The sequence below is a fragment of the Bombus terrestris genome, chromosome 15 (genome assembly GCF_910591885.1).
Source record: "Bombus terrestris chromosome 15, iyBomTerr1.2, whole genome shotgun sequence".
In the NCBI taxonomy this organism is placed as follows: Eukaryota; Metazoa; Arthropoda; class Insecta; order Hymenoptera; family Apidae; genus Bombus; species Bombus terrestris.
In genome coordinates this window covers 8224735-8247780 of record NC_063283.1, presented here as the reverse complement: position 1 = coordinate 8247780, position 23046 = coordinate 8224735, and the positions used below count along the sequence as shown (strand labels likewise).

The 23046-nt window shown below is 42.7% G+C and overlaps 2 protein-coding genes and 1 long non-coding RNA gene across 6 annotated transcripts in view; 1 reads left to right on the top strand and 2 right to left on the bottom strand.

The window, feature by feature from the left end:
- Nucleotides 1-1945: 1945 nt before the first annotated feature.
- Nucleotides 1946-17936, bottom strand: LOC100647083 (putative aminopeptidase W07G4.4). Its single transcript, XM_048412575.1, has 8 exons — nt 17582-17936; nt 14406-14687; nt 11545-11653; nt 6524-6671; nt 4404-4756; nt 3677-3955; nt 3365-3604; nt 1946-2202 (listed from the first exon to the last, which is right to left on the bottom strand). The coding sequence occupies exons 1-8, from the start codon at nt 17596-17598 to the stop codon at nt 2161-2163; spliced, it is 1470 nt and encodes a 489-aa protein (XP_048268532.1). The 5' UTR covers nt 17599-17936; the 3' UTR covers nt 1946-2160.
- On the top strand, nt 3115-3919 carry LOC125386404. The gene is made up of 3 exons (XR_007226519.1): nt 3115-3257; nt 3374-3695; nt 3780-3919. It is a non-coding gene; the product is annotated as an uncharacterized LOC125386404 (long non-coding RNA).
- Nucleotides 17937-20314: 2378 nt separating the features above from the next.
- Nucleotides 20315-23046, bottom strand: part of LOC105666567 (sodium-coupled monocarboxylate transporter 1) — a 37101-nt gene continuing 34369 nt past the window's right edge. For all 4 annotated transcript variants that reach the window (XM_012317158.3, XM_012317159.3, XM_020866716.2 and 1 more), the window contains one exon: nt 20315-22981. In XM_012317158.3, the coding sequence (XP_012172548.1) occupies nt 21829-22981 (1153 nt within the window). In that variant the 3' untranslated portion in view covers nt 20315-21828. The remainder of the gene's footprint in view (nt 22982-23046) is intronic.

Genomic DNA, 23046 nt, shown 5'->3' with positions numbered 1-23046 from the left:
TCCGTTTTCTCATTCATTCAACTTTGATTCTCTTTTCTCGCATCGAACCATGAAAAACTAATAGAGACGGGCGACTTTCAAGTACCAATGCGAATCGATACGCGACAATGGAGATAATCTGTTAATCCGGCAAGAAGAAGCGAAACGTTGGGATACACGCGTGTGCGTTGTGCAAACACTGCCGATATATCGAGGCGGTGAAAAGGAACGGAGACACGGGTACTCCGACGGGCACGGTCGTTCGCGTGGAAAGAATGGAAGAATTAGTTTTGGATCGGGCTTTCGATCGTGAGAGAGCAGGCGAGCAGGTAGCGCAAACGGAAGCTTGACTCGTACACGGTAATCTCGCCGAGATACGCCAAACATTTTCTCTTAATTAAGAAAGGACGTGGCCGTAATTAAGTTTCCCTTCCACGTTATTCTCCTGCTCGTTTCAGACCGCGCCGCGTGTTACACCGCCGCGCCGTCAAAACACAGCGTTCAGCGACTTCGAACGATGACTTCTGCTTTCAATTAGCCACGCTAATTCATCAAAACTGCACCTGCTACGCTCTTCCCTCTACATCCTGTTTATTCGTCATCTCGGTGAAAAATATGTTTGTTCCGGTGTAATTGTAGAAGAGGTTGCACCAGTTGCACAAACGACAGCAATCCAAGTTCCAAGAAAAATGTACGATTTCTATCGCGAATGTCACGTGTTTCCAAGCTTTCTCAAAGATAAGGTTTAATTTAGCAATCAAGCCGGTCGATATTACAGTTTCGTTTATCGATACAAGGCTTGTAGTTCTTATCAGTTTTATCTGAACTGGACGATCGACTTCTCGATAGGAGACTCACCTGAACAATACCGGCACGCGTTATCGCCACTGTCCCGCGTTTTGACCAGCGAGCGAAACGCGCTTTGTCACAAGGTAGTAATCGACAGTCTGGAAAGTTCGATGATTCCTGTCTAGCTCGTGCCCGTTTAGATCGCATTCCACAGATAGGACACGCGACGGCAGACAAGAATTATTATCGGCATATGTTGTGACATTTTCCTAGGATCGCGAGGAACATGCGTGATTTCCGAGTTTTCTGATAGACACCGGTTTAGAATCGTCGCTAGTTGCTAAACTTGTTTATTTTTGTAATATACATACATGTGATACATATTGCTCTTTTAATTTATTGGATAATTTATGGAGAAAATACAATCAGTTCCTTATCGTTACCACGGATACGGTAACTGGTTCGAAACATTGTATTACAGATTCCTGTAAAATCTTCGTTGATCGCTATCTACTTTATTTCTAGTAGGTAATAGAAATTTACTTTACCTACAATCGGTGTCTGGTACTGATTGAAGGTACTCGCTAATGCTAAAAGGTAACTAGTTGCGAAGACATTATCGACTACTTTTAATCTGTAGATATTTCAAAATTCCTTCCTTACCTACATGTTACCAGTAACACATTTCGCATCCTATATTTCTCATTCGACATTCGTATCGAAACAACATCTATCAAAATTCATTTAGTCCAGAATAAAAAACATCACGTAGAAAATTTATTCGAAAATAAAACTTTATTACAAAACAGTCATTTCAGTTAACACATTTCGGAACGTTCGGTCTGCAGACGGGTTCGACGATGGTTACGTTTTGCCCGCACGGTGGACAAGGTGGACAAGGTGCACAAGGAGCAGGTGGACAAGCTGGAGGACAACATGGATCACAGGGTTGAGTGCACGGAGGACAACAGGAACAGCTTGGTGGAGGACATATCTTCACATCGCATGCAGCACGGCACGGTGGATAACATGGTTGACAGGGTTGAAGGCACACGGGTTTGCAATCCACCTCGCAGACGTATTGCATCTCGAAGGGCAGGTCGTTTCGTACGGTGAGACATTTGCCTTGGATTAAGTAGCAGTAGGCCAGAGCCAGGACGGGGTTACCGCTGTAGGGTAGGTGGTGAGGATCGGGCACATGTGCGAATATGTCGATGTGCGTGTATTTTAAGGGAGAACAGCTACAGGCTCCGTGCTGCAATCGATACGAGGGGGTGAGAACGAGTGGTCGAACGAGGCGGGCCGAAGGGAGATAGGCCGGCTAAATGAGGCTTTAAACGTCATTGTAATGGAAAAGCTTTTTAATCTGCCATTAATGCCTCCTCGCGGTACTTATGTTAAGCTGATCGCCCATAAAAAATTCATTCCGCCATCCTAAAGAGGGAAAAGCGTGAGATATGTAGGTGTGTATAAAATTGCTTGCCGACGGATATTGGTTTAAAAACGATGTTAACACGATACCTCTTCAAATACCGTGTTATAGGACTGCGGTAACTTATTGAATAATACTAGTTAAATATAACCGTCGCGTGATGAAATGAGATTAATTTCGTAGAATGGTAAGTTTAATCGGTCATGGATTAGCACGAGACTGATTATCTGAGTCAAGTGAAAGAAGATCAGGCTTGGCGGTTATTTATCCCCTCGTTTAAGCCTCCGATTATCGTAGTTATTACCTGTACCTACTATACAGATTGCAGTTTCTTTCTTAGCCAAACGCTGCCAGTATATTCTATAGATCAACGTAAGAAAAATATGTGTCACTGGAAGCATCGTTAAAATGTTACAACAAAAGAACGACGTAGAAAATGATCGGTAACGAACGTGCGTTGCTACGGTGCAAAATACGAATAGATCAAGAACCATTACATCTAGTAGTAGTCAGAAGGTATCGTGATACTATCACGAAGTAACTTTGACGAGCAATAAATGAGAACTTCAAAGAGTAACAAATTCAGTCTTTTGCCGCTGCCAATCTTGTATTGACAGGAATAGCGAACATTTTGAAGTGGAGTTGCGTAACTGTGGTCGTAGAAGTATTATCATGCCCTCTGACCACTACTAGACATAAATTATATTATATAATTTATAACTCTTTAACGATGCTTCCAAAGACAGCTATGATTAGATGATATTTATTCCCTATCGTGACCTATAAAATGTACTAACAAAACTGGGACACGCCACATGTTTCTCTGTCGTACTGATATAGATACAACTGCGTCAGTTTCAGATCATCGACTGGCTAGTTCAGCGGGAAGCCTGTAAAATTAAGTTTAAGTATAAATTTCCACGGGCTAGGCTTCTGTCTGGCTGGCTTTCCCGAAAGAAACGTCACGAAAGAGGAACCGTTTGGCCAACGTCAGAACTGGAGCACCTGTTGGAGATTCGGGAAAATCGCCAGCGCTCCAGGCGATGTCCAAGTGAAGGTATTTCAGAGCTGTTTCTGATCGAGTGCCGTGTTAAAAGTTGCGATTCTTCACGTCTAAGAAACGAGATAAATTTCTCACTTAATAGGTTCTAAAATATATTTTACCTTATCCAGGCCGGAAGCCATGATTAAAAAGGCGGATGGATTTTGGTGTCCTCTGTTCGTCACGCTACTGCCTTTAGGCGGCGCTTGGTAAATATCGTCGCCTTCCGTTCGACCTTCGTGGAAGTGGAAGTCCTCTCTTCGTATCCTTGATATCTCGAATGGATCGCCCATTGTCTCCCCGGAAGCTTGGAGTTTCTCGGCGTTGCTGACTAAACGCGCCACTGCATTATCCATAGCGATCTGGAGTAAATAGTACAATAATTTATATCACAATGGGACGATTTTGAAGTTCGTTATTTCAGAAACGCTTACCGAGTATCCGCGACCGACGGTGAGCATCGCGTGGTTTGTTAGCGTCGCTACAGTGAAAATATGCGGATTAACCGAGCACAGGGCCATTTCTTTCATGTGACAGAGAGCATCGGCCATAGCCAAGCGACCATCCGCGTCCGTATTCGAGACACGTACCCTGACGCCGGACTTAGCGGTGATCACCTCGTCGGCGACGTAGGAATTCTCACCGATGCTGTTCCGTACCACGCACAGAGCCACCACAGCCTTCACCGTCGGTGGTTGCAGCAAATTCACCACCTGTCAACATCAAATCCTTCCTACGGCTACTTTCATAAACATACCAAACGTATAATACTTTTAGCAGTTAACGAGACTATGCGCTCTCTTTTAATCTTCTTACTGTCTCGATTAAGCATTAGGAAATACAAATTACATGGCACAGTTGTACCATTGATTATCCCGATCGCAGAACCGTGCTCATAATCATATCGACCAAATTGTCGGTTTAATCATCGTAAAATGAAACGCTCGAGTTAAATCCCTCCTATAGATTACGCCCGATACTGTCTATAATTTCACTAACCACCTCCGGCCGAATCGGTTAACAACCTTCGAATACGATTGGAAAAAGTTGCAACAAAGCGAAATAGGAAGCGCAGGAAAGCCTTTTACGAGCTATCAAACGTTTCACTTTGATACCGCAGCGTTTAAACGCATAAACGAACAATCTGTTATAGCGAAGCACCTGCATGAATCCAGCGCACGCTGCTGCTCCGCATTTGTCCCTCGACATGCCGAACATCGAGCCGCCGACCTTAAGGTCGGTGCCGCCGGTATCGTAAGTGACACCCTTAGCCACAAGCATAACCGTTTCCAGGATGCAGGCAGGATTAGGCGGCTCATAAGTCAGAAAGATAATTCTACCCGCGTGTCGGGGTATCATGGAGGCTGCACGGTTCACGCACGCGAACAGAGGATATTCCTGCAGCAGAGTTTCCTGGTCGGATACAACCTGCATCGTCACGTTCGTACCGCAGAACAACTCCGCAAGGTACTCTTCGACTCTTGGGGGTGCCATTCTTTCGGGATCTGCGCCACCTGCAGGAAAATTGCGTGAAATTAGCGTAGGAAATGAGATTTCGAGCTATCATCCGGGCTAATTCGAAGCGGTGTTATTGGCACGATTTTACGTTCGGAAATGAGAAAGATTGAGCTGTTGAGGAAATTAGGGCGTAATAGGGTTGAACTTTGGGTGGTAATTTCTTGAAAGTGTCTACTCTGTTATGGGATACACGCGAGGGATAATCATTGTTGGTATGGAAAGTAGAGAGGAGGGCGAGTCAACGACACGGTGGGAAGTGCAACACGAGGTTTATTTTCTTACGAGGTTTGTAGACATGAGTTCTCGCCACTTTGTCGAGTGCAAAGCTGAAATATAGATATGACGGAGTATTGTCTCTTAAATTTCTAGAGATTTACATGTCCGACCAATTACCGCGCTGCTTCCCTCGGAGCTTCCACAGAAGATTTTATTGAAAAAGGGCCGGCAAGGTTAAAAACGATTGCGAATGCTGGTGCACTCTGCAAAGTAGAAGCAATGCAGGTCGTTCTGTACGCTTCGAAACTCCCTCAATGACGCGAGTAGATTCTTCTAGCCAGGCCATACACTCCAGCGGTATAAAAAAGAGATGGTAAAACGAGAAAGAGTCTAACGAGCGACGAGATTTTGGCTTTTTGAATCTACGGAGTACTTGAGAAACCCTCGTTCCCATTTCTTTTGTCTGTAGTTTCACAAAGAGTTAATATCGTATTAAAAGTAACATTACGCTTAATCTACGGAATAATTCGCCCGTTAAAGATCATCAAAAAATACGCGCGTTCCTTTCTATTTGCTGGTCGAACAGTGCGACTACGACCGATTTTTTTCTTCCTTTAATAATCGGCCTATTCTCTGTGAGTATTATTTCAGCCAAACGGATCAACGTTTTTGTCACCTCTAATATTATTTTACGTTAACAGAGGCACGAGAGAGACTTGAACAGTAGATTACCGGGAATTCCGTTTAAAATTTTTACGCGACACGTTTCTTCCATCGGATATAGAATTTTTTCGGACCCATAGTTTTTTAGCAACGAGAAATTAATACGATCCACGTAGTTGGAAGCGAACGGTCAGCGAACGAGGCGAGGAGAAAAAATTCAGGCGAATAATCAACTGGAAACTGAAAACGGCAGTAATTGTTTCTCGAGCGTCCAGGGTGGAAGTACGGCCTGGTATTTTAAACATTGGAGGGAAAGTGCATCGGCGCCGGCGTAACGTCGCGCGAAAACGTATATACGCAACTTTTTCTCGCTTAATTAAACGCCCGAGATTCTTGGGGAGAACGAGCAAGTGGAACAGCCTGAAATTTACATTCCCCCGACCGCGAGGAACGCGAATAAAATGTCGAATCGCTGCGTCTATGTCGAGGAAAAAGTATTCGGGCGATGGCCTCTGAAAAATGTTCCGTCGTCAACGTCCCAGAGTAAACCAGAGGACGATCAACGTTGTCCAGGGACGAGGCAAGAAATTCCACCGAGGAATCCATTTCGAGTCAGTCCCTTTAAAATAAAGAGCACCGATAATGTTTAAACGTTTGAATATTAAAATGGCCCCCAGAGGGACTTTGCTGAAAGGTACGAACACGAAGATTCACGCTCGACCAGTTACTCCAAACGAGTTGTCAGCCGCCAGCGATTTTTCCTTCTTCTCCTACGTCCTATTTCTCCAAGGGAAGTCCGCGAAACGGAAGTCGGCGGGGCCATTCTTCGGCCAGTGCGCTCGATAAAGTAGCAGGAATCTCTCTCGGCCCAGGCAACGACTTACCGATGTCCCTCGCCACGTATCTTCCGCTCTCGAGCGCCGAGGCCAACTTCACGATACCCTGAAGCTTTTTACTGCAAATCGGACTCCATACGGCCAGTTGACACGCCTTGTAGCATCGGTCTGGGCATGTTTCTCGAACCTCCAACGGCTGCACAGAACCGGCAAAGCGATTTCGTGGTTACAGAAAGTATCATTACCAATCAACTTTGAATAGGGTCTTTGAAGGATTAACAAGTTTCCTTATTATCGAACTCTGCAGCTTTGGTTTGACTGGCGAATGGAAGGATGATGGTGATATTGATAGAATTATCGGCAGGTTTGTTTGAAAGGTCAGGGACATAAACGGATCGATGACCAATTTGCAACTTACACCAGTCACAGCTCGATATGATAATTTTATCGTAGCTGCGGAATAGATGGAAATAAAAAAAATAGGTCGTGGACGTATTCGAATGAACGACGACCGTGGAGACGGAAATCCTGTAAACCAATCGCTTGAAATCTTCTAAGCTTCTGTTCGAGCCTGTTTTCTGTACTAAATTGGAAGAAACGGAGTTAACGGAAACAGAAATACCATCAATTACTAAGAAGAAAGCGGGCGTACCGAAGAAAGCTTGTCTGGACTGAAAAATCGATATGGAATTAACCCCAAGAGGCTAGACACGATGTCCAAGTGACGGCGAATTTTCTGTAGCGTGAAAAAAGGATGCAACAGCCGTTTTGCTAAAATATCATCCCCTTAGAACCCGTGTACCATAAATCATTAACAGGAACGAGACCATCGTCTCAATCCCTCGAGCTTCCTTTAACTACACAAATTCCGTCGTAAAAAAAGTTGATCCTACGAGACATCTGACACGGATCAAAGAGGTCAACGTTCACGTTGAAACAAGATAAGCGGTGAAGAAGTTGGTGGAGCGCCAACGAAGACGTCAGTTCCTGCGGAATATTTCACTAGCCAGAGAGAACCAGTTTTCGCAACGTAGACACGCTGCCCGTGTTCGGTTTCTAACGCAGCTTCTTAGCTCCCTTTGTTTCTCCACACGGAAAATATTAAAGCGGATAATCCTCTTAGTGGATCGCTCGATTTATAAGCGGGCTGGCCACGAAACACGTATGTTTCGTTCGAAAGTTCTCGAATTAATCCCCTTAACATTTCGCTCCTCGACCCATTGAGAGCTTGTTTTCCTCCTTCGTTTTCTCTCCCCTTTCTCAGCTCTTTCTGACCGTTCTGCTCTTTAAAAATCGCCATATTTAGCATTACTTTTAATCCTCGCTCTTTCCTCGAACGCCTGTTTCTTTCATCATGGCACGAGGCAAGTTTCAGCATGGAAGATGGTTTCTCGTCTTCGTTATCCGAACGCCCGGCATAGTTCCGCGTTAATGTATTCGCTGCTCGTATCGGAGCCGCGTGTCTGCCTACCCGATAGCTATTATTTCGAAGTAGGTGAATAGTTTACGAGTATATACATGTTGGCGATATCCTGCGAGAGCTTGAAATCGAGGCAACGTTATGTAACAGATTAGGCTGTTAATACATCGCGAACAGTGTTTCCATTTCTCCAACTTGTTAGCGAATGTAGATCCCTCGCGTCAGATTTACCGGTTAATATTTAATTTCCAATCTCTCGTCCGCCACATATGCTTTCTATCGAAGAATTTCTTTCTCGTCGAGCTCGAACTTTGTTAAAACGTTATAAATATCTGATTCATTTCCATTATCGTTTTAGTTCTTTTGGAAAATTGGAAATAAAATTTCTTTTCGGAAAATTCCGATCGGAAAACCAATTCACTGAGAGAACCACGACAGATAATTTTTTAATTACACATTTTCTATCTGTTATGCTTTTCCTTTAACTTACACTCCAATCGAATGTCTACAATTTTTCTGAGATACTCTCTGATTATCGCGTCGCTTCTGCTTATTTTTTGTTCCTCGTAATATCTCGTCGAAAGGATAAAATTCGTCTAGAGCGACACGTAGATAATTTCACAGCATGTCTCAAGATCAATAACGGCGAAATTCCGAATGTTTAAAAGAACCCGGGAATTTCAATCGAAGCATCTGAAATTCCGGGAGCACCGAAAGACAAGTAATATTCGAACCGGGGTTAAAGTACCTGCAGCTATTTTAATCTTGTCGCTGACCGTCTCCTGATCTCCTTCAACGAAAACGAGCTTTCTGACAAAAACGCTAATCAAATATCCGAAAAAAGCGAATTAAAGGAACCACGAAGCGATAAACGAGGGAGGACAGAAATAAAAACGAGTCACAGCAAAACGAGAGAAAGAGGGTGGGAGAGGAAGGGTGAGAGAACTTCTACGAGAAGAAGAGCAAAGGAACGAGACGTTCTACAAGAAGAAGGGTGAAAGTGTCGAGAGGATGAGAAACGGAAGTACCTCAGGGTACGGAAGCGACGAAACGAAGAGACGACGTTCACAACGGCGTTCCGATTACGCGGCGTCGGAATTCCGAGGGCGTCTTCCGGTATTTGGAAAACGATGCTCCGTATTCGCGAGACCCGCCTCAGGAGGATGGCTAAACGACGGAGGAAGTGCGGGCCGACGAAAGAAGGAACGAGCTACGCGTCGATGGCCCAGACACACAGAGCCTGGACCCTCGAGTATTTCGCTAATTAGGTCGCCTTGCCGGCCGCCTGGATTTAGGAACGCCAAGCATCCACTACTCTTGGCAAGACGAAACTCCCTACTACGTTACCCCTTCAACGTCTTATACCGTTTTCCCCTACTTTGGCCGAAGAAGGCGCGTGGTGCTTCTTACTTCCTGTGTTCGTTGCTTAAAGCTGCAATAGCAATGGAGATACGAGTTTCGTTTCGGAGATAAGGGACGAAAGTCCCTAGGCAGTTGTATCCGAAACAAGGAGCGTGTAACGTCGACAGGATGAGGTGCTACGTTTTTGAGAAAGAGATAATCTTTTTTGGCACCTGGTTTGCTGGCGGATGGCTAGCCACGCGAGCGGTATGTTTGGAATTTGAAAAGAGCGGCTGTTAATTTTCTAATGCGATTAAATGGTATTAAGTGGAACTGATACAGAAACGGGAATTCGGTGTAACTGTGTGTACAGCGGGCATTAGCGAATAACCAAGTTTCGAGCGTTAGAAACGCGTGGCAAGAGGTGCATTTGAGATTGGGATTGAAAGGGAGTGAATAGCGCATGGCCACTCAATGTTCTGGGCGAACGTTGGTGAAAAAGAGATTATGTTCGTGCAAATGTATGAGCGATTTAGTCTCCGAGTCAGTATTCAGAGTTTTATCTTGTTCTCTGGACTCTATTTTATAATTATTTTTAATTGTCCTAACCGGGTTTTACGTGGTATTAAATCTGGTTTATAGCTCGACCTTTTTATCTTTCCACAGGCAGGTCGGACAAAAATTTCTAGAACAATATCGTATATGTATTTTGTGGGACATTTCAAGATTGAATTTACGTTGATTTTAATTAAACCCGCGTTAGAAGGGATTTAAATGCGTGTATGTAATTTCTAAGGATAACGAAGCAGCATGTTAACCCAAATATCAGCAGTATCAGTTTTCCCTGCTAATTAATCTTGTCTCCGTGTGGCGTTATCGATAATTTCGCAGGCAAGATACCGCGCCGATACGATTGACCAATGTCAAACAGGCAATTCTGGTACAGAACACGGCTCGTTTCCGATCGTAATTCCGATTGTCAGGTATATCATGTGCTTGTGAGAACGAAGCTGTAATCAAGCGTAGTTTCGCAACCTGGGAAGACATCGATGAACAATGGGGACTCGTAAGACACACTTATCCATCATCCGCAGCTCGCGTTGCCACTGCCGCTGACGGGTGTTGTTTAATAGCTCTGTTGACCGCGCGTTTCGGAGCTGATACCTGTCACGCGCTGCTGTTTACTCAAAATGTCGTCGAACCGGAAACGCTTAGGATTTTATTCGCTCTAGTAACCAGACGACTATCTGGGATCTTCCCATCATCCACGGAGAACCATCCTCGAGCTGACATCTAGAATCACGCGTGGAAAAGCATAGTTACGAAGTACCGGAAAACAGCGATTATTAAGGAATGGAGGAGAGACGACCTTGACCGGCCAATTGATTTTCTACGGGTTACACTCGATGGTCGTAAATAAATCAGAAACGAAACTTTTCAGCGAAATTGCTTTCCGGCGTGTAATTAACGTCTACCATCGAGGGGATAACGAGGTAATCTAGAACGTTCACTTAGTGGAGTTGAACCAAGACCAGGATCAATCGTTTATCCAGAGACTAACAGAGCATTTGGAACAAGAGTTGCGCAGCAAGTATTACTGTTTCACTGGTTTTCGATGACTGAGCGTACGATGCCGTTGGTTATGGATTAAGATGTCAGAAGGATCGGCTGAATTCATTCGATCCTTGCCAATCCACGAGAATGTGACGATGGATTTAGGTCGGTTTAGCGAACGGGAGTCGACCAGCCAATCAAACCTGGGACCAGGTTGAAACACGGGAAGCTGAATTCCTTTCAAACACAGGCCACAGGCTTCCTATTCTGCGAGCGTAGTCCGCACGCCAGCGGCCTGTGTTGTCTCTGTTTGATTGGTTTAAATGGCGCGGCAGTGACCACAATTCGACCGACTATCTGGGAAACGCTTTAACCAGCCGTGTTGCCTACAATTGAGCGGCGCGCGTTTATCAGCAACGTTGACGTTACTAATCTTCGGTTGCTCCACTTTCTTCCGGGAGCTGTTCGATCTGTCATGCTCCAGTCAGTTTCTGTCGTTTCCCCCTTTTTACTCCCCCCTTTACCACTCTCTACTTTGGTTCATCGATACGCTCCAACACCGACGAACGTAGGCAGAGAGTCTCTACTTCTCGCCCGATTGTCTCGTTTGTAACTGGTTAAAATTGTTTTCGGTAGTTCTCTGACCAACGCGATTTCAATATTTGATAAAGACACGCGACCCAGGAAAGCGATCGTTCACGGTATTTTGAGCGTTCAATTTCGCTATTCGAGTGAACTAACGTCGAGTACTTACTACGTAGAGGCCTTCTAGAGCTCCAAGAAGCGTGACCAGCTCGACGTTCTCGAAGCGGATGTCTGGTAGAAGCGCAAGCAGCGGACACCTGACGCCAGCCTTCAACGCTCTGTTTAAACATGAATTCTCGTTTAATAAACAGTCGAACGAGAAAATAAAGGGAAAACGGAAGGCAGTACACGGTCGGTCGAAAGTAAAATTAACCCGATTCCATTATCTCCGGAAACGAAAAAGGAAATAATATATCAATGTCAATCTTGACAGCAAAATGAGAAATCAGGATCGATTTTAATGATCATTAAACCATGATTGAAATCAATTGCATGGAATAGGAATAACCCGCGATAAATTTCGTATTGTCAAACCATCGTTGCTTTCAACTTAAAAACATTTAAAAACTGTTGAGCTGACGAATATTAAATAGAAAAAATACAGAGGAAAATATCGAGCTCGCGTTTCTACGTGTAAAATGTGTACGTATCCAATATTTCACCCTATTGCGAGTCATGCTCTCTCCAAAACACAATTTCCTCCCCTGAAATCGTGTCTTTTGTTCGACGCGTTTAAACTTCGAAACGGTGTCATTCAAAATCAAGGAATCGTGACCAATATCGGTTGAAAGTTATTCTTTCCTCCTCGTTTCGCTGCGGTATTTCAGCTGTCACGCTCGCGAGTGTCGTCAATGTGCACGCGGAATCCCACGCGACAGTCCTCGCGGCGTTTCTAGTGTCAGCTCGTGGAATTTCATTTTTCAACCGAATTTCGGGACGCTCGGCTCGCGTGGAATTTCACTTCCTTCGCGCCCGCTCGATTACCAGACCCTATCTTACGAGATCGAGCGATGCTCAAGATTTCTCATAGTGGAATTGCTTGATTAATCGCCTCGAATTGAGAAGAGAAAGTCGTTGAAAAATTAGGGGAGTCGTGAATAGCGGGCCGAATTAATATACCTATCTACGGACGCCAGTACGTTTGTATAGAGATATATGAAAGAATAATAGTACAGTTAAAAAAAATACAGAGACATTAAATTTTTATAAACGTTTCCATTTTATTCGCCACTTAAAATTATTAAATTTTGGCTAATTAAATATTATTCCATTTTCAATTACTTCGAAGTTATGACTCCATTCTGTATATTGAAACTCCAATTCATAAAAAAGGGTTCTACTATATTAACGACATCGATCCCTTTTCTCTTATAAATTTCGAGCACAGTGTCAATTTTCTGAAACGTGTGAAATCCCTTCCATAACTACGGTATTCGTTAAAAGTTTCTACATTGCTCTGGGTTGTTTGATCCTCCTTTCTAAACGCATTTATCTTGTTCTTTTGCTATTTCCTTACCGTCTTCCGCTTGTATCTTCTATTTCCGCTCGCGGTCAGACTCCAATCTTCGATGGCCGTTTAATCGACACCGTTTGACAAACGGTTATCCCTTTTCTAACCAAGAAAACTGGATGTTATCGCAAAGAACCTATCAACGTTCGTCGAACCTCGGCGCGTTCGACGTTTATTCCGCTTCCGGCGTATTAAGCGCGACAGTAAAAGGCGGCTCGGGGAGAGAAACTGTTATCTTGGTGCACCCTCGATCATGAATATTTATCTCTCGTCCCACAGCTTCGCTTCATTCCGTATTTATTAAGCGAGAGACAGTCGCGAATCAAGCGTGCCATCGCCATAAATAGACAGGGTCGATCCTCCGTTAAAAACTGATAGATCCGATGAATCATTCAGCCGACCGTGCACGAACAACCCTTCCACCCGGGCTCGGCGGCTACCTATTCCGTGTATGTTCTTATAAATATTCAACAGCTCTATTTATCTTTCCTCCTGGAGGACATCCATCATATGAAACGAGAGAACCTTCCAATTGAGATAGGTGTGAACGCTACTCCGCTTTCGACCAATTCTGCGGGGATTAACACGATGAAGACCTAGCCAGATATCTCGAAATTTCGTGTTATTGGTAGTTGGCGTTGTTTAAAGGTTAGTAGGGATCATCGAGGTCGTACCACGTTTACAAGGTTATTACAAGGCCAATGAAGTCGTACTAACGGCTAAAAATCACGAAAGTTCACGTCGTGTTATTGATATCCGCGGTATCATCGAGAACATGTCATTGACACTCAAAGTATCATAAAAGTCGCGTCATTGACAGTCGAAGGTCGTTTGAAAATCCACAGGGATTATCGAGATTGTAAATCAAAGATCATTTAATAGAAGTAAAGCTCGTGACGCTGTCATTTGAAAAAAAAAAGAAAAGAATGAGGAACTTTCTCTTTTTTTTTAAAAGTAGTTCGACCGTTCGATAATTACGGAAATTGTTAGAATAGTTGAATAATTAGGATAGGAAGTTGAAGGTAGTAATATCAAACGGCACATGTGAGCGGACGTCCTCTCCTATATATAGTCAAACTTGTAATCTGAAAATTCACGCGGCTCGTTAGGCGATGGTTTGTCGGTCAATTCGATTAACCAGCTTCTCTCGGCGATGCACCGTCCTTTTTCGCCGCGAGCAAACATTTCGGTCCCGATCGGACAGCCGTGCCCACGGGAAGGCAAAGTTAACCGCGTTATCCCACGCGAAACCTCCTTCGTTATTCAACAATCGTGTAATCCGAGTTCGTCTAATGAGCCTGCACTTTGATCTCCCGCACCAATTAAGCCGTGCAATTAATAAGCAATTACGTGGTGATTAGCTCTGGGTAATCCGCTTGTTCCTTTTTCCCTTTCGCGGGAAATTACTGACAAATATACACTACCAAGTCTGATCAATCCCACGCGCAATCCAACTCAGATTAGCCTAAAAAATCCTACTAAGAATATCTCTTATTAAAAAGATATTTATTCGATACTACCTTTTGACGCCTTTAGTGGCCGCCTCGGCGAAGCTGCGAACGTCATGGTAATCCATGTTGAGCGGCCCGGTCGGACTGTAAATGAGCCTTTTCGCGGGCAAATTGATGGACAAAACCGCACCGATCACGCCCAGAGCGGAATCGATCTGGGCAGCGCTGAACAGCACCGTTTTGAACGGCTCAGGCTCATCGAACCCCGGCGCGCAGCCCGACACCAGGATTATACCATCGTAGTCGCAGCTGCAGATGTTCGGCTCGATTTTCAGCTGACACGGCATCCATCTGAAACGAATCATTATCCTCGTTAGCCTTGCTCTCCGCTAATTGTCGTGCCCCCGGGCTTTCCGAGTGATTATTTGTCAACGATGTATCCCGTCATAAGTCTTAAACAATCGACCACCATCGATGTGTGGTCTCTCGATCGTTTTCATTCTGACACAATTGACGCAGGAGGCTAGCCCAACAGCTACTCCGGAGAAAATGGAAGATCAAATCTTACCCTAATGAGAGATTTGGACGTGGATGGAATTATTTTAGGAGGACAGATCAGATTTGGCGAAAATCTTTGACGTTTCGGTTGGAATATAAAGTCCGTTTAATTGCAAAGACGGTATAGGCGGTATTCCGAGCTTTAGACTTAAGAATGGAGATCTATCCACGGTGTGAGTGACTCAATTACACGACACAGGAAAGATCGCTGTTTGAATCTTGATGCAGCTGTTCTCTTGGAATTGGTAATTCTAGAGATAAGGTTCTCTTCGTTTGAGAGTTGTGGGTCATTTGACGTAATAAAATCAGAATGTATCTCTTGTATAACGAATGGGAGACTTTTATGTTTAAATAGAATTTCTTTATTACTGTGAGTTCAGAGACAAGAGTAACTTAAAAAACACATAAATCTCGCCATTTTGGAAATGGCCATAGTTTCGTTCTTCGATTCGAGATCTATTGTGTGCCACCAACTTCCAGTTCGAACATCTCCCCCTTAAATGTTAAATCCACTATCTCTTTATCGTTTCCTCCTTTCTCGAAACTCTACAAAATCTCAATTTTCCGAAAAACGTTAAACACCCTCATCTCGAGTCTCTTTTAACGAAAAGTTGAATGAGTTGAGAAACTCCGCTTGAACTGGTATTACGTCGGAGGAAATTTCGTACGAGTTTTTCTAAGAATTTTCGAATCCCACGTGGTGCAGTTACACGCGTCGAAGGAAAGTTTCCTTTGGCTTATTTTCGCAGACTCGCGACCACATCGAAGGAGGCAGGGGCATCTTCACGCAAGTTCGTGAAAGCAACTCGACCCCTCAGGGGCGGAGGTGTTAGATCGTGCAGCAACTCGTATGCTTTTGTCTTCGTTACCCATCTATAGCCGCGCTTCACACTGCTCAAAACAGCCGTGAGCATTTATCACGAACAAATATACGAAAATTCGAACGGTATGCACGATCTGACACTCGAAATTTTGCCCTGTGGATTTTTGATCTCGTAAAAAATATATTCCTTAATAAAAAATTTGTAGCGGCACTCAACGGTAAAATTCATAACAGTTTCCGTCCAGTGAATCCGTTACACAAAAACCGTGTTTACCAATAGATTAGTTTATTATAGATCCGACAACCTTAGGCGGTTACCGAAGGTTAATCAAAATCCGTCGTTTTTGTCGTGATCATAGGCCTCCGAGTCGACTACCCGAAAAGTCAAAATTCGTAAACAAGGTCGAGAGTTCAGCGTCCGTTGGGATCTTTCGAGAACATCTTCGAAATTAAAATCCCGACGCCTTTTGTCAACTCTGACGGTTATAAATATAGCGAACAGGGAAGCGAGGCAACCTTTGTTATCGAGTGACACGAGCAGTAACAGCTAAGTTGATACTTCTCCGGCGTCGATATATTCGTAATCACGAATCAAGCCAGCAGTTGTGTTATACGACTAGTGTACACGTAGGGTATACTTTAATAAATTATATTGTTAAATATACTCTGGAGTTTTTAAACCTTCTATCGCCTACATATACCTCAAATTTAATATTTATTCCTTGTAAATATTAAAATTTTGTATTATTATTTATTCGTATTAATATTTGCTTGAGCCTCGTTGAAGTTTCGTACAGAGTATATACGTCTTTCTCAAAGTTTCAATTATAAAGTTATAATGTTAAAACAAGTATCATTACATAAATAAAAATATTTTGGTGAACTTGTTGATAGATCCCTCACCGACTTCGATGATTTTTGAGTATGTTGTCGCAGGCATAATGCTGTAAAACTTTTTCCTATACATGTAACTGTCGGTCAGCCCTAGTTTCCGACACATTCGCAAGAAACTGCCGGTACCAACACGTTAAATCCTGGCTATCTGTTCGTATCTGTGATACAGTCGCGAGCGTAGTCGACACTTTCGCCACTTGGCAATCTGTCGATATCCATCAACCATCGATTTATTTATTTTCGTATCATACTTTACGGATCAAATTCAGCTGCTGCGAAAACCTCGATCATAACTACATATACCAATGTTCCGAGTTGTGACTCAACGCAAAGTGAAAAAAATTATTATCTTATAATTAATTTATTATTATGTTATGCAGTTGTTGTCAGATTAACAAATTTTTTATACTACTATTAGCAAATATCTCGAAGACTATGGATGACCGATGGTTACATACATAGAAAAAAGTTATTCAAAATAATTCCCCGCAACAAAGCCAAAAATCATCGGAGTCGGTGAGGCAGTAATTTTTCGACAAGTTCACTGGTATTTTTAACAAAAAAATATGCAGTTATGTCATAGTTGCAATAGAAAATGTATCAAATTGAAACGTACGTTAGTTTCGTCTACAGAATTTAAGAAAATTGAAGTTCATTAAAAGTCACTTAACGCCAAACTTTATCGGAGTTTCGATAACTCGAACAACTTTCAATCGAAACTTGTTCCGAACGAGACTTATTCTTCCACAAGAAATATCCAATTAACCGTTAAAGAAGACGAAGAAATGTTATAAAACAACGTTCTTCTCAAGAAGACTGTAAGAAGCAAAATCGAAGCGTGGCAGTTTCTCGAAGTAAGCCGAGTGGATGTCAAGCCACTCCGAATCTGCACGAGTCCTCGCGGGTCAACGATTGCAGAAACGCACGAGCGTCTACGTGGCGAATTGTTTCACGGTCTTCATGAACTTACCTTGACTCTACCGCCATGGTAGCTCTGTTACCGACGTCCTTTCGGAAGAGAAATTCGAAAGACTGTTCTCTTCTCGAGATCGATGGTCTCTTTTCTGTTACTGGGCCACTTCGAAGGAATAGATTCGAAGGCGCATTGGATGGCGATTGAAAAATCGCGAAGAAATCGAGATGACGTTTCTCGACGTCGACGCGAGACACCGAAAGGACCGAAAGTATCGAAATATCAAAGAACAACGGCCAATCGACCGTTGTCCTTCACTGCCAGCTTCACATTGGATATCGATCCTCGTTCACTTGCTGCTTCTTTCCCTTTTGTTCTGTGTTCCTCGGCTTCTTGTCTTCGCGATCGATTTCTTTCGCACGCTGGATGCTCACTCTCCAGGATTTTTATGAACAGCCAGGAACGCTAGGGTGCACAGTGTTGCCACTGTTGCCAGTGTAGCCGTGATTCTTCCAGGAAGTGCTATGTATATGGTACTTTGCAGAATGGTAATTCTTGGCCAACTATGTTAGTGACGATGGAGTTAAAGTTAATAAATGATAAATTTATACGTAGTATAACACTATGGAAATAACAATAATATTTTTTAACGTTAAAAATACGATAATAAAAATTTATTTGAAATACTTAATGTCGTTAAAAAATTTAATAAAGCTGCGATATTTGGCTCCCACAATTATGATAATTATGAAAGAGAATTTTTTACAAAATTTAATTAAAGAAACTGGTGTATTTCAATGAATCCTCGCTCGCTATTCAAATATCTAAACATACCTATCGTGCGACGTTACCACGTTGACTTCTCTGCATAACTTTTGAATTCATGCGGAAACCTAGTTTTTCATTAACATTTGAGGCATTTGTAGCGCAGATTGACTTCCTTATAATTTCTTTGAAATTTTGACGACACGTTATTTATCACATTATTTATGCATCATGCAATTTGCAGAGAGCCTGGCTTTACCGAGGTGGAAATATTCATCTTGAAAGTTTAAAGTTTTAACACGTAATTCCTATACATAGTAAGCCGTAAAAATGACTTTTTGATTAATTACAGGAAAACCGTTCCTAAAAAGTTATTAAAATGCTAATATGTTGTGTAAAATGTTTAAAAGAACTTAAAAAAAAATTTTGCCCTTGCCTCACCATTTTCGAATAAAAATAATGTGAAATACGTAATATCGGTAATTTCGGCGTTCAAAATACCGTATGTTACAGTACGAAGTTGCAGTCCTATCCATTTCTGAATTATTTGTTAGTGTACACGCATAGTAAGTACAACAGCCAAGAAATTTCATCTTAGATGGAGAATCTCAGACATGTGTAAAGAATATGAGTTTCGAGTTATGAGATATCGTCGTACTACAAATATCTTAAGAAAAAAGTGTGTAAACAGTTTTACAGAAAGTAATAAATTCGTTTCATGACATTTCCATGTAATCTTGTGCCAATTTTGATGCGGTTCTTGAATACAGTTTTTCTGTGTTAGAAAACAGAAGTAAAACTAAAACTCTCTTTTTTAAAATCCGCCATATATCATCTCGTTAAAGTACATTAACCTATTCGATTAATTATTTACTTTTACTAACAATTTCTCGATAATTATGTGATAAGTTCAAAATTCAGACAAAGGTTTCTTGTATTTCAAATTAGTTTTGCTCGAAATGTGAGAGTAGTCTTAAATTTTGAGGTTTATCTAAGAGCTACTTACCTTAACTTCTTTATCAGGTACGCCTTGCGACATCGGAAATTTGAGTAAAATTTTATGGTCTCCATTTCGATTATATTCCTGCTTCTCACGGAGATTCTATGGGGATTCTACGGAATAGATATTCTCTTGCCTCTGGTTCCTCGTAAATTTGCAACTTTACTTTTGTCGAAAACGACGATCGATAGATTTGTCGTACTTTAGTTCCAAGGAAATTTAACGATAAAGTCGTTCGATGCTGATGGCTTCTCTCGACAAACGCGATCTGATTCTTAATCCAAGCAATTCTTTGTGATTTTTACATTACAATGGAGTCAGATTTGACAGATTCGAAAAAACGTCGGAACAGCTGGAACGATTCGACTCGTAGAGATATCGTAGAGTGCGTAAGCAAATTGAAACAGTGATACAGGAATAGAAAGAGAACTCTAGATATGTAGTGGCCCCTTGAGTCCTCGTCTAACAACATATACACGTTTGTACAGTAAATATGAAAGTTATAAGTGTTATATCGATCAACGAGTAGCGTCAGTGTGCGTGTCTTATTAGACAATAACTAAAAGAATCTCTATGCAGCGTTCTCTTTCTATTTCCGTATCGCATCCACTTACACGGTAATATATGACTCGTGTATATACTCTGTCTTTCTACATATCTTTATGACCTGAATAAACGATAACGCTATCTAATCGATTGATTGACGTGATAGATTAATCTCGCGGATTACGCGTAGCGGTATTTGAATATGCGATTGATGAATGAACGGTATAACATAGTTGCGGAGTTTCATTTCGTACAATAAGAGATCTTTTTGCTGCAGTCGGCGCTAGAATTTGTTTATTAAACGCGTGAACGAGGTTACTGTCTTCAAATATCTGTTTCGTTATTGACAGAGTAAAATAATCTTATCGAGTAAAGTACAGGAAAATGTAAATTGAAGTGCGAAATTCGAAATATTTCAACTTGAATAAATAACCAGGCAGACGATAGGTGAAGCAGGAATGAAAGTAAAGAATGATGAATTTTCAACACAACACGTACAAAACGTGATATATTTGTATGCAAAAAGAGAACAAAATAAATATTCACAGTATTTCATACAGATTCATTTTATATTTTACATATATCGTGTTTAGCGCTGCTATGCTCTATAGATATGTCTATATATTGTTAAAAAAATAACGCATAATTTATGAGATATAAAACTTATAATAACATAGAATATCGTAGAATATACAATATCGTTCAGTATACAATTTGTGCGAACTGTTCGTCACGCTCTGTCAATACACGCCTCATTCATTTGCATATAGTGAATCATTCGTCGCGGGAAACTCTGACCTTAAGAATCCGAACCTTGCGCAACGAAACGCATTAACATCCACTTGATTCTTTGCAATCATATCACGATTCAATACTTTCGTTACACGCTAACGCAGGAGCGGACCAACAGGCATAGGTCACCGGTGTGAGCGTTCTACAAATGTCAGAGATCACTTTCTCTCGCATCAAACACGAATAACGAACGACGTTTTCCCGTATCGTTGGGGAGCGAGATAGATACACCGGATAATTTCTCGATTATCGGGAACATGAACTCTGCAAACGAGTGCTTGACATTGCCAAGGACCCGCGAATTCTGCTCTTGACTTTGAACAATGAGTATTAGACGCGCGTGTACGTATAACGTACAGTATGTTTACAAATTTGCGAAATGAAGATTCTATCGCAAATGGCTTGGTTTCTATCGCAATTGGCTCACGAAGTTTCGTGTGCTCGAACGAAACTTACGTTTTCTTTAAGTGCTTCGCATGGGAAGCTCGGATTGAAGAGGAAAACAAAGTAAGAGCTTGTCGATCTCGTCATTAAAAGACATAAAACGGACAAGACGGAAGAGGAACGAATATAAAGGAGGAGAACACGAGAGAAACGCGAGGAGGAAATCGAGTCAGCAGGGTAGATGCAGTTTCGCGTGCACCGATAAATGCCACCGTTTGTAGTCTGCAACTACCGAAGCGGGCTCGTTTGGGGAGTGTTTTAGGAAGTACCTTGGGGAAAAACCGACTGAATTTTAGTTCTCGGCATCTAGACACGCGTGATCGCATCTTTCCTGGAATCACTTCACTTAACGTAATTACTTCGCTTAAGTATGCGCGTGCACAGTCGGTCGATTAATATCGCGCCTACTGTTTCTTAAATGTGGCTCAACGAAGCCATTCGTTCATGCTTATAACTTTGTACTAGCGCCTACCCTGTAAAATTGCGCGTTTGTCTGGTTATTGGAAATAATAATAGCTGTATGCTGATTCTACAGGATGATTAATGAGAATACTACTAACAATATTTCTAGGGTCGTTATTTGACTATAATACTAACAAAGAATCGTAAAAATAGTGTAACTACGGGAAAATAATTCGCTCACCCTGAAGATTCGTTAACACAACAGTTGGAGAGGGAAATGGAAATCAGCCTCGTTTTCGGAGAAGATCGAACAACACTGTAATCGCGTTCTGAATGTCGCACTAGGAACCTTCTCTCAAAGCCTTGTTCCTTTGCTGACCTCGTTGGTCACATCAAGCGAGACGTTCTTGAGCGCATTAAGCTTCTCCATGTAACCGACGTTGATGTGAAGCTTCCCAGTATCATCGACGATTCCTTGAAGAGGAGCAGTCTTTTCCGCAGCATTCGCGATCGAGGTCACCGACGAGGAAGCAGTCGCATTCGCTGCGTTCTGCTCGTTCTGTAACCGCGTGCTGCTCGCGTACAATCTTCGTCTTCCTGGGAAGTGTCTGGATATCTTCACCGCTAATGGATGAAGCAGATGTTGCTCGTACATGTCTTCTTGTGGATTGGCCGTCAACAGACTCACGATAATACCGACGATCACCGTCGACAGACTTCCTATGAGCGCGTAATACATGTACGTGATACTATATAAATATTCGAGTGGACCTCTAGCAGATGTTGCCTGGATCGCGTTAAGTAATGGCACGTTTTGATCCTGATTGTTCGTGACGTTGAGCGCCGCGTACAACAAGCGATCAGGCTGCGTGACCCAAGGAGAGAACGTGTCGTTCTGACAGTTCTCCGTCGACAGAGGAAGCGATTCCGCCTTGTGCATATTGCCGATACTCAAGTGTCCGAAGGTTATCCACAAAGTGGTCACGTGGCTGAAGATCATCCCAGTCGCAGCACCCTTCCAGTTGGCACAGGGAACCAACATAGCCAACACAAATACGCCAAGCAATGGACCGGAAGTCGCCGATGTCATCAGCAACGACGACTCGATTACTCCCGACAACATCGCCACGAGAAAGCTCACGCCTATTATCAGCACGCCGTAGATAACGCTGATCACCTTGATGAGGTGTAGCTGCTGCTTATCTTTCAACTCCCTGAGTGCGGGTATCTGACCAAGGAAGTCCTCGAACGTGACCGTGGCTAGAGAGTTGAGGTTCGATACCGCCAAGGTGAGCGCGCTGTTGAATAGAGTAGCCATCACGAGACCCAACAAACCGGGGAAGTTAAGGAACTTGTCTTCTACGTAGAACGGCACGATCTCGTCGAATTTCGAGATGTATCCTAGTGTGAGAGGATCGCAGTCCGCGTAGTTAGCGAAGATTACCATGCCAACCACCCAGGAGAGAGAGAACAAGACGAAGATTATCGGCATGTTGGCTAACATGGTCCTAAAAGAAGCACGAGATATTTTTCCATTAGGATGTGGAACACTATCAGGGTTAACGTTCATAGC